Below are 14164 nucleotides of genomic sequence, written 5' to 3'. Positions count from 1 at the left end.
AGCGAAGCTGTCCCTTTCAGGGCTGGGGGTCCACAAAAAGGAACAGTGAAACATCTCTGCCACTAGAGTAGGTCTTGTCTGACTCTCCAAGGGGAGACTCCTGACAGAGTTGGGATCAGACACAGAGCGAGCTCTTAAGGCTATCGGCAAAGCGCACTCCAAGAGCAGAGTACTGGGTGTGGGGAGAGGCCCCTGAACTCCACTTTGTATGCAGCAGCTGCAGACCAGTGAGTACTCCTGAACAAAGAAGCATGCAGCACGAGGATGAAATGTTGGGGGTCACAGCTGCCACTCGGGCTGAGCAAAGTCTCCCACTACGCCCGTTATGAGAGCGCTGGGGTTCAGGATTCCAGGGAATGAGGGGAAAAAAACTCAGCGTGCGATTCCTGTTGCGGCGATACGCACTAGGAATTCTTGAGAACGATGGGAATGGCAGTTATCAGATTCGAGGGGGAGAAAAAGAGCTGGAGTGAGCAAAACAAAGAGCGAGTGTGGGCCGCAGTGACTTCATGCCTCACCAATGTCCCGCCCACGCTGAAGCTGTTGCTGCTTCTGCTGCGCGGCTGCTGCTGCTGCTGCCCTGGGCCGATCCGGCGCTTGCTGGCTACCAGAGCAAGGAGCACTGTAGCGTGGGGCGGTTTCCTAGCAACTCTCAGCTCTGAGCACACCCAGCCACCCGAAGGCTGGGAGCCCCCCTCTGGGGTGGGGGGGACCCACAGAACTAGAGCACCCCATTCCTGCCTCGCCTCCCTCTCATTCTCTCCGGGTACAGCCCAGGGAGCAACAGCTGCCAGGGTTCTGGGTGACCAGACGCCTGAGCTGACTGAGTCCTAAAGGACAAGGGTACGCAACTCCCTCCCGGCAAGGAGTGTGGAACCTCCCCTTCCAGCCCGTTAATCAACGGTGCCTTGCTGGGTGCCTGCGGGCGCAGACCCGGGCTTCTAGGGTGCTCGTGGAGCCGTTCCCCCAGCTGCTGGCACTCGAGCCTCCTCTCCCGCCAATCGGGACGCTGACGCCCTTGGCTTGCTGAGACTAAGTGGAGTTGGCCTCCCTGCCCACCTGTGGAAGAAGCTCACACGGACAGATGCGCCAGCGACTCCCCTCCCACCCCCTTGGCCTTCTAGCCGTCCCCTCCCACTAATGCAGCATCACCCTGTGAATTACATTAGGGTGGTTTTCCCCCCAGCCTCGGGCTTTGTTTGGGTTTGATTGTGTTTGGCTCTTCGCTAAGCTGATTTATGCAGCAGAGCCCCATCCGCTGGAGAGAAACAAAAGCTCTTTTCTTTGTCCCGAGCGGACTGTGGAGCCCTCACTCGCTTCGCCGCCGCGGGCCATCGGCTGTCCGAGGAGGTGCTTTTGGTTGAGACCGCGGGGCCCGCTGAGCGGAGCTGGGAGGGCCGCTGGGGCCCTGAGATGCAGAGAGCTGCTCAGGCCCGCGTACCTGTATCGCCTACTCGGAGCCCCTGGGTGGGTCAGATCGGCCTGTGGAAAAGATCCTAGGGATTCTCGGACAGCGGGCCCCAAGGTGCGCCCCCAAGTCGCGAGCGCGCGTCAGGAAAGCGGCCAGGCAGCGGGCGCGGGGCGGGCTGCTTTGCATTATGTGCGACTCGGCCCTGGCTTTTCTGACTGCTGCACTGCTCTGCCTGCACAACTGCCAGCGAGGTCCTGCCTTGGTTCTCCAGGCGGCCTGGCTGTTTTCACTTGTTCTTGGACTGGGCCAAAGCGGTAAGTTATTTTGCTTTGTTTTCTTCCCTTTTCCCAAAGTCTTGGGCTGGCATTGAGAGCTTCTGGCCTGGGCATCCCTGACAGGTAAGTGCCAGATGTCAGTCCTGGTCAGTCCTGAGACTTAAGGAGAGGGTGGGTGTGTGGTAAAGTCCTCCATAGAAAAGCCAGGTGTCAAGCATTTCTGTCCTGTAGTGACAGCAATAGTCCATGGTGCTGGGAAAGTAGTTCTTGAGTTGAAGTTTGGGAAAGAGACTGTTGTATTTACAGAAGCCAATTTGGGGGTTCCAGTATTTCCGGAAGATATCGCTGTAGAGACTGTGTTCCCCATCTTTTCACGGGGGGGGGGGGCAAGGGGCACAATTCACTAACGACATTTGGATCAAGGCTGTGGCTAAGATGATTAATAGTGAGATGGAGTCTTCCATTTTTGGTCTATGAAAGAACAACATACAAGTTTCTTCTACTATAACATTCAGCCTGAATGAATTAAATACCCTTGAGAAGTATCCATTCATGCTTTAAGCCACTGGAGGGGGTGGGGTGGGGGAGAACACTGTTGTTGATAAACGTTTGTGGCTAATTGATCCCTCCCTAAGTTCAGTCTCTGATACGGAGAGGTCATCTCTCCATAAACCTTACTGTCCTTGTCTGTAAAACAGATAAAGATAACTGCCTTTCCTAAGTCACAAAGGACAGACAGTTCTAGTCAAGTAGTGCATGAGGAGGAGTTTGGGACTTCAGCATGATGGCATTGCATTCTTAGTGACCCATGAAACAAAATAAGCAATAATAACAATTAGCAGTCTAAAGATCAAATTTACCATAGAGGTCAAATATTTATTTTTGCGAATGGAGTCACCATTGCCATACTTTAATTTTTTTTTCCACTTTTCTCTTCTGGTCACTAATCCCTTTAATTTTATTAGAGACTACTATAGCCTCTGAACCTGAGAGGAGTTTTAATTAATAGCCACACTTCTGTTGTAAAACTAAATTTTACTCCTGCACTTTGTTTGAATTGATGTGCTGGCTTTCTGCCTGAAGTAAACTGAAGCTTATATGTAAAAGTTTATAATGGAAAAATTCAGGTAACTTCTTAAAATTGTTGTATATACAGTCAGCTAACACTTGTTTTGGGTATGAGATTTGCCTAGTTAGCTGAAACAGGACAAATTAAAGTCAATTTTTATCTTGTGGCTATTTTGAGACTTATTTATTTCAAAATAAGTGAAACTTAATGCAAAGGAAAGAATCACACTCATTATCAAGTGTCTTTTGAATGGAACACACATTTGCCGCATCAGAGTTTCCACTGAGCATAATTCCATCCTATGCCAGTAGGTAGTAAAGTGTTCTTTTACTACTAAGAAAATTAGTAAACATTCACACTAGTAAAACAACCAAAATTTATGCCAACAGAATATATTTTGTTCTGAAGAAAGTCTCACCTTTAACATTAGCTAATAGAGATTTTAGAAGTTCATTGTGCTTATAAAGATAAATCAGGTTCCTGTATAATAGCAAGATATTTCCATCCAATGACTATTATTGATTTGAAGTAAGTATTATGAATGGGCTGCCTTGCACCTGCTGACCTGAAAAGTGACTGCTTATCTGAAATCAAAACAAGGCATCCTTTCCCCAGCCTCTGTCAATATACAAAGGCTTCTGATATATACTGACTTGCATGGTAGTTAAAAACATGAAAAAAATTTAAATTACAGCCAGTACCACTCAGCAAATTAGAGATCAGTATAAACAGCTGTACTTTGTGATATAGCTACAAGTCTTAAATTACAGGTCTCTACTGTGCAAATTGAATGCTTAAAGCAGAATAGGAATTTAGGTATCAGTTACAAAAGAAATCTTTTCCCCATGCCCAGTAGTTTACACCAAGAAAATGTGGAGGGCAATAAAGCTATACTAAGAGAAGACTGTAAGCTACACAAGAAACATATGACTTTGGCTTTAATTTTTAAAGTACAATTTATACAAATGCATTGGACTTTTAGTAATGGAGCAGAAAGAGCTGAGGGTGGCTAAATACAGAAGATGAAGCATGTTATGAATGAGATGCAAAGATTTCTTGGGTAGGAAACATTACTTCAGTTTCTTTTAACTTTCTCACAGAAATTAATGGGGATTGGGACTATTAAAGTCATCAATACCAACACTAAAAAACTGGTTACTAATGGTTTTCCATTAAATACAAAAATTAGTTAATATTTGAATAGTTATCATAGCAATACTTTATTTCTACATTTGCTAATTTTAAATGATTAAAAAATCTGTTACCCAATTACATAGCAATAGAAAAATGACACATTTCAAAACTCACAATTTCTTTACAACAAGTGGTAACTGTTATTACAATGAAATTTAATTTTCTGTTTATTGAGCTACCAGGTTCTTATTCTTTTCCATTACAATCAACCAACAGAATGAGCATTGCTTTGTGACAGTATGGCTTTCCCTCAAAGAGATTTAATCATATCAAGTAGTCTATGAATATCCCCTCCCCTAGATTTTATTGGGGGGGTGTGCACATGCACTCATATATGCACAGATGCACAGCCTTGTTTTTGCACATGTGGGGTGCACATATGTGTGGGTAGGAATGCATGTGGGTGCACATGCATGTGGAAGCCGGATATTGATGTCAGAACTATCCTAAATAGCTCTTTCACCTTATTCATTCAAGCAGAGTCTCTCAGTCAAACCAGGAATTCAGATATGGCTAGTCTTGCTAGACAGCTTGTTTCTGGGGATTCTTTCTCCATCTTCCAAGACTGGAATTACAAGCAGGTCAATATGCCAACTGGACATTTGTATGTGGGCTTCTGGGGACCTAAATACCTGCCATGCAAGCATGTTAACCATTGAATGATCTCATTAGCCCCTAAAATTCTTCAGCTAATTTGGAACAAAAAGCTATTTAAGGGAACCAAAGCTTCATTTGGATAAAGTCCAATCTTCTATGTCACTTCCATAAAATGTGTCTATATTAACTCTATCTTTAGGCAACAGAGACACTTTGGGGTCTATTTTAAAGTCATCTATGATTGCCTTACATGTGAAAACAAGTAGCTGATATGATTTCAAAAATTTCTCTTCTGTTGAAAGAGTTGCCATGCTTGTTTCCTCCAATGCTTCATCTAACCATATTGAGCCCTTGTGGGAAGGCTTTATTCATCATGTTACGGTTCTGCTCAGCTAAGATCTGATAGCTGCCCAGTTGTCAAATCTGATATCCAATCCTTAGTTATCACTCTGTTAGACCTATCATCAGTTAAAAAGTTGACAGTGTCTACACACAAGTTAGTTTCTTAGACCTATGATCTGGTTTAACCTCTTTCTCCATCTCTGATTTTGATTCTTGTTCATCCATGAACTTCAATAGCAGCAGTAGCTCCAGAATTTTGTCCTCATTTCTCTTATCAATACAGAGACCCCAAGAAGTGAATGAATTCAGCTTTGGGGTTTTATATTGTGTTTCTATGATGACACCACCCAGACATCTATTTCCAGTCTTGTCCTCTTTTTGGCTTTCCAGAGGAGACATCAAACTGCCTATTCAACATCCCTATTGTGTGTCTAAAGACAAAAATTGATCCCTATATATTTAAAACCAAATGCCTAGTTTTCTCCCCTAAACTTGCCCCTTTCACATTCTGTCAATTCAGTAAGTGGTGAGCCAGAATCTTGATAGTTCAAACTCACACTTCATAGCATCCTTGACTGTCTGTTTCTGTCACATTGCACAGTCCACCACACCTCTATTGTAAAGATGCACTTCAGCTCTTGTCACTCCTCTACTTGGAACTCTACATAGTTGTCATCTATCTTGAATTCAAGGCCAAGTTTTAGTTTTAGACACTATAAGAGCTACAACACTGGTCCTGTCTGTTCCTCTCTGATTTGGTTCTAGAAATACTGATCCTCGCTGTCTGTGGAGGTACAAGGCATGGTCCTACTCTCTTGCTCTATGCCCTGCCACTGAAATGCTCCTGCCTGAGCTGTATTACTTCTTTCTCACCCCATTTCTTCTCAGTGTCTAGCAAATATCACCCTATCAGAGAGGATGTCTCTGTGTTTCTTTTGGACCCTGTCTAATCCTGCATTCTGCATATTTTACTTTCATAGTCCTTAGTACCTTGTGTTATATTATACATGATTTTGTTGTCCTTCTCTCTTTCCAGTCCCACAACTAGAATACTGCTAATGACAGGAAGCATTTTCTTCTTTTTCTGAAAAACACCATCCATATATATACCTACACACACTTGCAAAAGAGTCAAAGTAGAAAAATAGGAATATGCTTCTTCTAGATTGAGTCTCCAGTGAGTCCTTGTTTATTTCAAGGCAGGATTGACTCACTTTTTCTTCCTGTAACAAATAGATGTACTTCTCAAGCTCTAATACATTTAATAGAAAACAGAGATCTTCTAGAGAAAAAGTTCTTTCAACATTTGTAAAAATGAGAAGAAAAGCTGTCCTAGGTTATACAGTTTTCTGATTGGGGAAGAGGTGCTCCAATTTTAAAACAAAAAACAAAAACAAAAACAAAACTGAATCACTCCCATAGCCTGACTTTTTGTTTAGGAGAGCTGTAAAATCCATAGGCTATGATCAGGTAATAGAGCCATGTGGAGAATCTTAAAAGGAAAACTGACCAGGGAATAGAATTTCTTAGAATACATTTGCCAGCTGATCATTTTTAGATGTATGTTTAAATTTGAAAGATATAGTATTATTTAATTGTGAATATATATATGCCTGCCAAGCTAATTATGTCTTCATTATAAACTGAAAAACAAATTAGTTGGCATCAAAACAAACAAATAAACTGTCGATACAGTTCATGAAAGAAAGGGAAACTTTCAAATAGAATTAGGATAGGCAATCAAGATAGGTATGATAATTTCCACTCCAATTGGATATTTTATGAGAGTTAAGAAATATGATGTAAAATACTATATTGACTTCCCAATTTTTTACATACTACTATTTTAAATAAAACTTTCTTGCAGAAAACACAGCATGTGAAATAATCTGGTCTTTGTTCTTTACATTTACAGACTTTTGGACTTCTTTTGGTTATATCTGGTATAGATAAGTATAAATAGTCTGGTGTTAAATTCCTCACTTTGCTCACAGACAATCTCCCTTGGGTCCTTTTATGGACTACTGAAATGGAAGGTTCTGTTCTGATCTAGGCTTTTAAAACTTTAACAAATAAGTTCAACCCCTCTATAGACATCAGCCAGTTTTCTTGCAACTCAATAAACTATTTACCTTTGGTGAGTCTTTGTTTGGGCTTTCCGAGAAGAGATGCATACATCATCTTCCCTGATGGTGCCTGTTCTCTGGTATCTGCAGCCACTGCAGAGCTTACCTTGTTCCTGCCATGATAACTTTATTATAACTGATATAAAAACTCTTATGATATACTTGAATGTTACCTTGCCAGACTGACATGAGGATATCTTTTTTTTTGCATTCATTGAATAACCAAACAGCTTCTCTCCCAATGTTCCTATATTTGCTCAATCCTTCTTGTTCTTAAAACTCTAGCTTCTGCTGCTGTGCAAGTTGATGCCTCTTAAATGCTGTCAGCAGAAGACTATGAGGTCCTGTGAAGGTTCTCCAATTTTATAATACATTCTCTGAATTACATACTCGCTGTATCATAAAATAAACCATAGGAAAGAGCAACATTTTATAATAACGTATTTGGCTATATAAAGCTGAAGTATTGAATTTAAAGGCTACCCAATTAAAATCTTTAAGAATGATATCTTAAAGATGCCATTTGTCGCCTGGCAGCGGTGACACATGCCTTAATCCCAGCACACAGGAGGCAGAAGCAGGTAGATCTCTGTGAATTCAAGACCTGCCTGGTATACAGAGAGAGTTCCAGGACAGTCAGGGCTACACAGAGAAATCCTGTCTCGAAAAATAAACAAAAAGGATATGTTTGTCATTTGAGCTCCCATTCTCTGCCACACCTTTTTTCTAAATGATTCAATGCAATTATTAAATCTTCATAACACACTGTGAGAAAAGTGAATTTATAATCCCTACTTTTGAAAGGAGGATAGACATAGAAGGAGATGAATAATGCTTATATTTTATAACACATAGCCAGTGTGAGGAGAGCCAGGATTTGAGTTCCTTTATATGGCTTCACAATTTCTTAAGGAAATTTCTGGGTGTTATACAATTATGTCTGTCACACATGCCCCACCTGGTGAGCCCTTGGGCACCTCCATAGTGTGAGTAATGTAGAACTCTGCTGCCTATGCACAACAATCACAGAGAGAGGACTTTGATTTTAGGATCCTGGTATCTTCGAAATATGCATCCTGGGGAAGCTCCCAGTTAACCCCAGGTCACTTCATGTACACCTCACTATGGAAAGGTTTTTTGTGTATGAGTGATGAAGGAAGAGAAAACAAGTGGCTTAGTGGGGAGCACCCTGTTGTAAAGTCCTTCCTTGGGGTCCCTTTGCTTTCTAGTGTGTCACTAATGTGTAAGCGTTGCTACTAGAGGGAAGAAAGACAAGAAGGAAAAGAATGAGCATTCCAGGTAAATAAAAAGTACTTACAGGAACAAATCTATGACGTTGTCAAACTACTGACCAACTCAGACCTGATCATGCTTCTAACTGCTTATAGCCAGTGTGTTACAATGTGGCTGAACTTATATATTACTTTGTATATTCATATCAATTTTTTACCCCATGCATATTCACTAACTTGGACACTCCATTGGCTGTTAATGGTTTTCAGCAATTCTTCATGTCTGCAAGATGGGTCACTAGAGCCTGGCATTTCAGTATATGCTAAGCTCAAGGCACATGCTGCTCTACTCTCTTCACACAGCTTCAATGCTGAGAGAACCAGGCCTCTGTTTTAAGCACTGGGAACACAGAGCATAACAAAGGCCTGCTTCAGGAGATTTGCCTTCCAAGTATGTATGTGTATCTGAGAGAGGGAGAGAGAAAGAGAGGTTTGAAAAGCAGACTGCTATCTCATACACACACACACACACACACACACACACACACACACACACACACACACTTTTCTTATTTTGTAACATTAAGTTTATTTGATTTTTTTTAGAGATTCACTTAATACATTCTGCAGTTTAGCTTCTTGGGGAAAATGTGAAAGGGAATATATGTTAGGATTTTCAAGTTGGTAACTATAATAGGTTTTTTTTTAAAAAAAAATTTTTGAATGAATGAGAGAACAACATAAGAGGTTGATACCAGAGAAGATAAAAATAAAATGAAAATTGATACCGAATAAAATGATTAAATTTCAACGGGGATTCTTAACATGTTTCTCAACATGGAGATTTTTGTCCTTCATGATCTCTTTAAAGTGGCCTTGCCTTTCTCAATAGGTAGAGAAAGCCTGGCTGGGCCCTCACTACAAGGGCTCCTGAAGCAATCTCATTCTTTATGACCTTTGTATACATTCTATTCAGAATCTACCATGGCTTTCCATTACCTTCAGTATCCTCAGAAGACCAAAAGTCCAATGCCCTCTGCTTTGTTTATGCCCTGCCGCCACTCCCACCCATGACCTCCTGGACAGGTTACACTAAGCCTGCTGATTCTGTAACCAGAGCTGGGCACACAGTAGGTCCAATAAATAATTTGAATAAGTCACACTGAATAATATAAGAATACTAAGCAGTTTTGAAAGCAGCCAAACCCCACTCAGTTATGACCCTTTCATGAACTACAGAGAGTTTCTTCTAAAAGCTAAGACTCTGTATTCTTGAATCTTAACTACTTAAGTTTGTTCTTCCTTAATAATTTCTCTCACACTTTGAATGGTTGGTAAGATGAGGAAGAAAAGATGAGTACAAAAAGTAATAAATGAACAAAGTATTCTCATCCACTTGACCATTATGCAGGCTCTTATTAAGCCTTTAGAGTCACGACAAGTAGTACACTGAGCTTTAGAGGTAAGGGTAAGAATAGTTGAGATTTGTGGAGGATTTCTACAGGCCAGGAGGCCTCTTATGCATGTGATGTGAAAATTTGCTATTTCCTTAATGTTACAGCTCTCTGAGCTGGAGGAAGTTACCGGATAACTTCTGAAAGTTCTCTTAGCTAATAAGTAATGGAAACAGAATTTAGAGCTGGTTTTTACTCAGCACTCTGAATTACCATCATAGACTGCCATCTACAGGGAAGTGTAGTTCCTCCCTGACCTTGTGACACCTAGTTCTAGCCTCTTCTGGTTATTCCCCAAGCAAGCATAAATAGTCCATGGAAGGTGTCCTTTCTGTCAGTCACTTCTAGATTATTTCTAAAATTCTTGACCTGGGCCACAAGCTGTTTTCTTGGCCTTCTTTCTGTGGGTAACTGCTCCTGTGCCAAGTTCAAGACAAACATGCCCAAATGTAGCTGATGGAAACAAGATAGTTTAGACACACAGACTGCAGTTTCTATGCAAGTATATAGCTGCCTCTTTGCATTGCAGAATGATTCTAGGGCTGGAAGGGAAAAAGATGGATCCTGGACTGGAGGTTTAAGGAGTTCATACAATGCTAACTTCCTAACCAGAAGACAAAACTCTGTGTTAACTTTGCATCACTTTGATAAAACACCTTGGAGAAATAAACTGTGGGGAGTAAAGATCCAATTTGCCTTAAGGCTCCAGAGGTTTCAGTTGGGATTTGGCTGTATTCAATCTCTAAAGAGCTGAGACAGGCTAACACAGCAGTGGAAACCTGCAGCAGAGGAGAGTGTTCACCTCATGATAGCCATGATGTAGGGTGAGACAGGGAAAGAGAAGACAATGCTGGGGTGGGGGTAGAGGAGGGTGGGGGCAGACTCTCGAACAAGTACAAGAACAAGATCTGCCTTTCTTCAAGGGCAAGTGACCTACTTCCTTCAAATAGGCTCTGCCTCCTAATGGTCCATTCAGATATGAATACTTCAATGGATTAGCCCATTGATAAGATTAGAACCCTCATGATCCAATCATTACTCAGACTCTCACCTCTGAACTGTTGCATTAAGGACCAAGACTTTAGCATGTGAGTCTTAAAGGGACATTTAATATCCAAACCACAATGAACTTCTTTGACTTAATTATTTCTTATTCTAGTTTGCAAGTATTAAATACTTGGCCTTGTTCTGCCTATTGCTGTTTGTACTCTGGCTTTGGCCTTGAAAAGTTAGAGCAGACTTGGCTAATAGTTTAAATATTATTGGAGAGCGGGACAGACAAGAATAGTACCAGAGTAAAGTGCAGAAGGACTCCTTCACATCAAAGGGCTTTTATATTGCCCTATTTTCAGAAAACTTCAAGATGTGAACTAAGTTTTACTCTCTTGCAAATAGTATGCCTATGAGAGTCAGTGCCATGCATATTCTTAAGTTAGTTTTACTTTTTATTTCCTGTTATTAATTTAAAACACCTCAAGAAAGATTTTTTTATTCACATGAATAAGCTAAATTATCCAGCTGCATATAGTTAATATCCATAGGAGAATGAACATGCAGTAAATGCTATACAACTTTCATAGAGTAAAAGGGACTATTTTTCACTTCAAAAATCAGCATTGATGTCACCTTATTTTATCATTCACAGTCAGTAAACCAGCAGAATTTATAGCCAAACAAAACTGTAGTGAAAATAAAAATGGTATTCAGGAGGATTTTATACATTAGTTAAAATGATCCCACCTTTCAACAAGAGCAAGAATCAGTTCTTGCTAGAAACTATGATACTAAACAGACACATTCAAATTATCTCACTGAGTTATTTTTAAAGGCCCCTAATTAACTTAGGAAGTAAAATGGAAATCATTGACCAAAAATTATAAAATAAATTATAATGGTCTTATTATGTATATTCTTTAATTTTCATTCAATTTAAAGAAGTTTTGCACTTATTTATTGTGGGTATGTGTGTGGTCATCCATTCCTTGGTGTGAGTTTGGAGGTCAGAGGACCACTTGAGCAAGTTCATTCTCGCCTCCACCATATGGGTTCCAAGTATTGAACTCAGGTTGTCAGATTTTCCTGCTCCACATGTATATTTTCAAGATAACTTTAAATGATTTTTATTATGAATGGTATTTTTTGAAGTACTTATAGTTCACATTTTAGAACAGGATATAAGCTTTTAAGAAGTAGCCTTTCATTCTGACATTAGTAATGAGCCACTTATCATTCCTGTAAGTAGTTAAGAAATGTTAGCTCTTTTTACAAGGAGTTTAATTGTTGCTGTGTTTTGCCTGGAGAATATTGAATTTGTCAAAGAGTCTGTTGTCATTCTAAGTATTGGTGCAGTTTGATTGACCTAGAGCGTTGCCAAATACATCCCATGCCCAATAATGAAATATGAAGCAGAAGTAGCTCGGGAGGGCTGGGTTAAGCCAAAGGCCCTGGATGGGTGTAAGCCTGGAAGTGTGGGGAGAAAGGATAATACAGACAAAAGGATGGGACATTAGATATAGGTCAACCTGTTGAAGTGTGCCAAACATGTCCTGGTAGGTATAGAAGATGTACACTGGAATATTTTCATGTTTTGAATAGCTTTGTTTGGACAATTTGGGTTTATACTGGTATTTCAAGATATGCTGATGCAAAATGAAGTCACCTGATCTGTGTTTCCCTGCCTTGAATTGAATGACAAGTGTCTTTCCAGAAAGGAGCATTTTGCCTGACCTCAGAGAAGACTGTGTATTCAGTGTCACTCTTCAGTAACTCTGCCAGATATCGAGTACTGGGGAGAAGGGGAGCTTCTTGCTGAATGAGTGATCACCTTTATCCTACAAGGGGGCTTTTGAATATTTAGAGATCTAAAAAGGGAAGTAATTAAAATACAAACTCTAGTTTCCTTAAAAGAAGGTTGACAGAATGTACCTTGTGGTGTGCCAGACCGGGGGTGCCCTTCCTAAGTCCTGTTAGAGAGAAGCTGAGAAGCCAGGCTGGCTTTGCCTAGTCATGTAAGGTATTCATTGACTGCTGGAGAACAAAGAACACAAGAAAGTAATAGGATGGGCAGGGATTTCTGTAGAACTAGCTGTTCTAGTTAGAAACAAAGAAGCCATTGTAGCAAGCTTTATTGTTGGCAGAGAAAAAAAGATGGAGCCAGTCTCCCTTAGTACAAGCCATACCTCCCAAGGTATTTCTCTGCTGTCTTTTTGAATTAAAACAAGAAGATTATAATTTGCAAAAGACAACTCTATACAAATGATGAACACTTAGAGAAAACTTTATCTGGAAGGTTAATACTGAAACCAACAAAGCAGCCGAACACACATTCAAGATAGAAGTCAGTTCCAGGAATCCCAAGTTTGGTTTTTAAAAGTCACTTTACTGGTGTGTTAGTGCTGATCTCTAATCCCAGCACTCAGGAGGCAGAGGCAGAAGTATCTCTATGAATTCAAGGCCAGTTAGGTCTACATAGCATGCTGCAGGTCAGCTGAGGCTACACAGTGAGACCCTGTCTCATAAAAGGCTAGAAAACCAAACCAACCAAATAACAAAAAAGGCCCTTTTCAATGATCATTTCAATTCCAGTCAGCTCTAGTGACAGTCCAGAGGTAAAGTCTAAAATATATGGTCACAATACCAGACCCCCGAGTTCATGATTAAAAAATATAAGAATTAAATATTATTATCATCATTAATTAATGGGATGCTGCACATATGATGCTTTGTAAAGAATTAAGACCATACAGGGTTTAGTGCCATCTTATGGCACTGCAAAAATGTAGGAGAATAGGAAGGGGCTCCTGAGGGTTGTACATGCTTTGCTGAAGCCAGGGTAGGGCATTTGGAGGATGAGTTCCAGCATTTCCTGGCTACGTCCCCAACATGGCAATATACAAGTCCAAGACTGATCTTGTCCTCTTGGAGGTCAACACAACACCAATACCAGAGTCCACTGCTCTTTGAGACTGAATTACCTGTGACAGACTTGGTGAGACAGAGGGTGATGTATGAATATTATGGAAAAAGCAGACATCAGGGCTTTGGAGAGAAATTCTACCTCCCAGAGATGTTTGGCTTTGAATAATAAATAGGCAAGTGCTGCTTCTGAATGGACTCCTGAGCAGGAAAGATATGTCTGGTCAGAACTATCACTGGACTTTACATTCTTCCTCACAAATAGACATCTTAACTATTGTCTAGAGGCCACAAACTATTTTCTTTCCACACTACAAAATTGTAATTCTTTAGGCTTAACTTTTGTGCAGAACATAGGCGTCCTTGATCCTGTGTGGTTACTAGGTATTTCTGTGTTATGTTAAGGGACACTTAGCAACAAATTGCAGCAAATCATATAAAGCTGCTATAATCTCAGAGAGCCTATAAATCATCAGTCTATGAGAATCTTTATTAAAGACATTTATTGGCAAGCAGGGAATGAATGAAATGTCCTGAAAAAATCACAAG

The 14164-nt window shown here is 40.6% G+C and overlaps 1 protein-coding gene across 2 annotated transcripts in view; it reads left to right on the top strand.

The window, feature by feature from the left end:
- Positions 1-575: 575 nt before the first annotated feature.
- Positions 576-14164, top strand: part of Itgb8 (integrin subunit beta 8) — a 76571-nt gene continuing 62982 nt past the window's right edge. For both annotated transcript variants that reach the window (XM_076551591.1, XM_006988288.4), the window contains exon 1: positions 576-1725. Coding sequence is in view for 1 of the 2 variants with exons in the window: in XM_006988288.4 (XP_006988350.1) it covers positions 1599-1725 (127 nt within the window). In the remaining variant the exon portion in view is untranslated. The remainder of the gene's footprint in view (positions 1726-14164) is intronic.

Source organism: Peromyscus maniculatus, chromosome 14 (genome assembly GCF_049852395.1).
Source record: "Peromyscus maniculatus bairdii isolate BWxNUB_F1_BW_parent chromosome 14, HU_Pman_BW_mat_3.1, whole genome shotgun sequence".
Classification (NCBI taxonomy): Eukaryota; Metazoa; Chordata; class Mammalia; order Rodentia; family Cricetidae; genus Peromyscus; species Peromyscus maniculatus.
The sequence above is the reverse complement of the archived record's forward strand: the minus strand, read 5'-3'. Positions and strand labels throughout refer to the sequence as shown.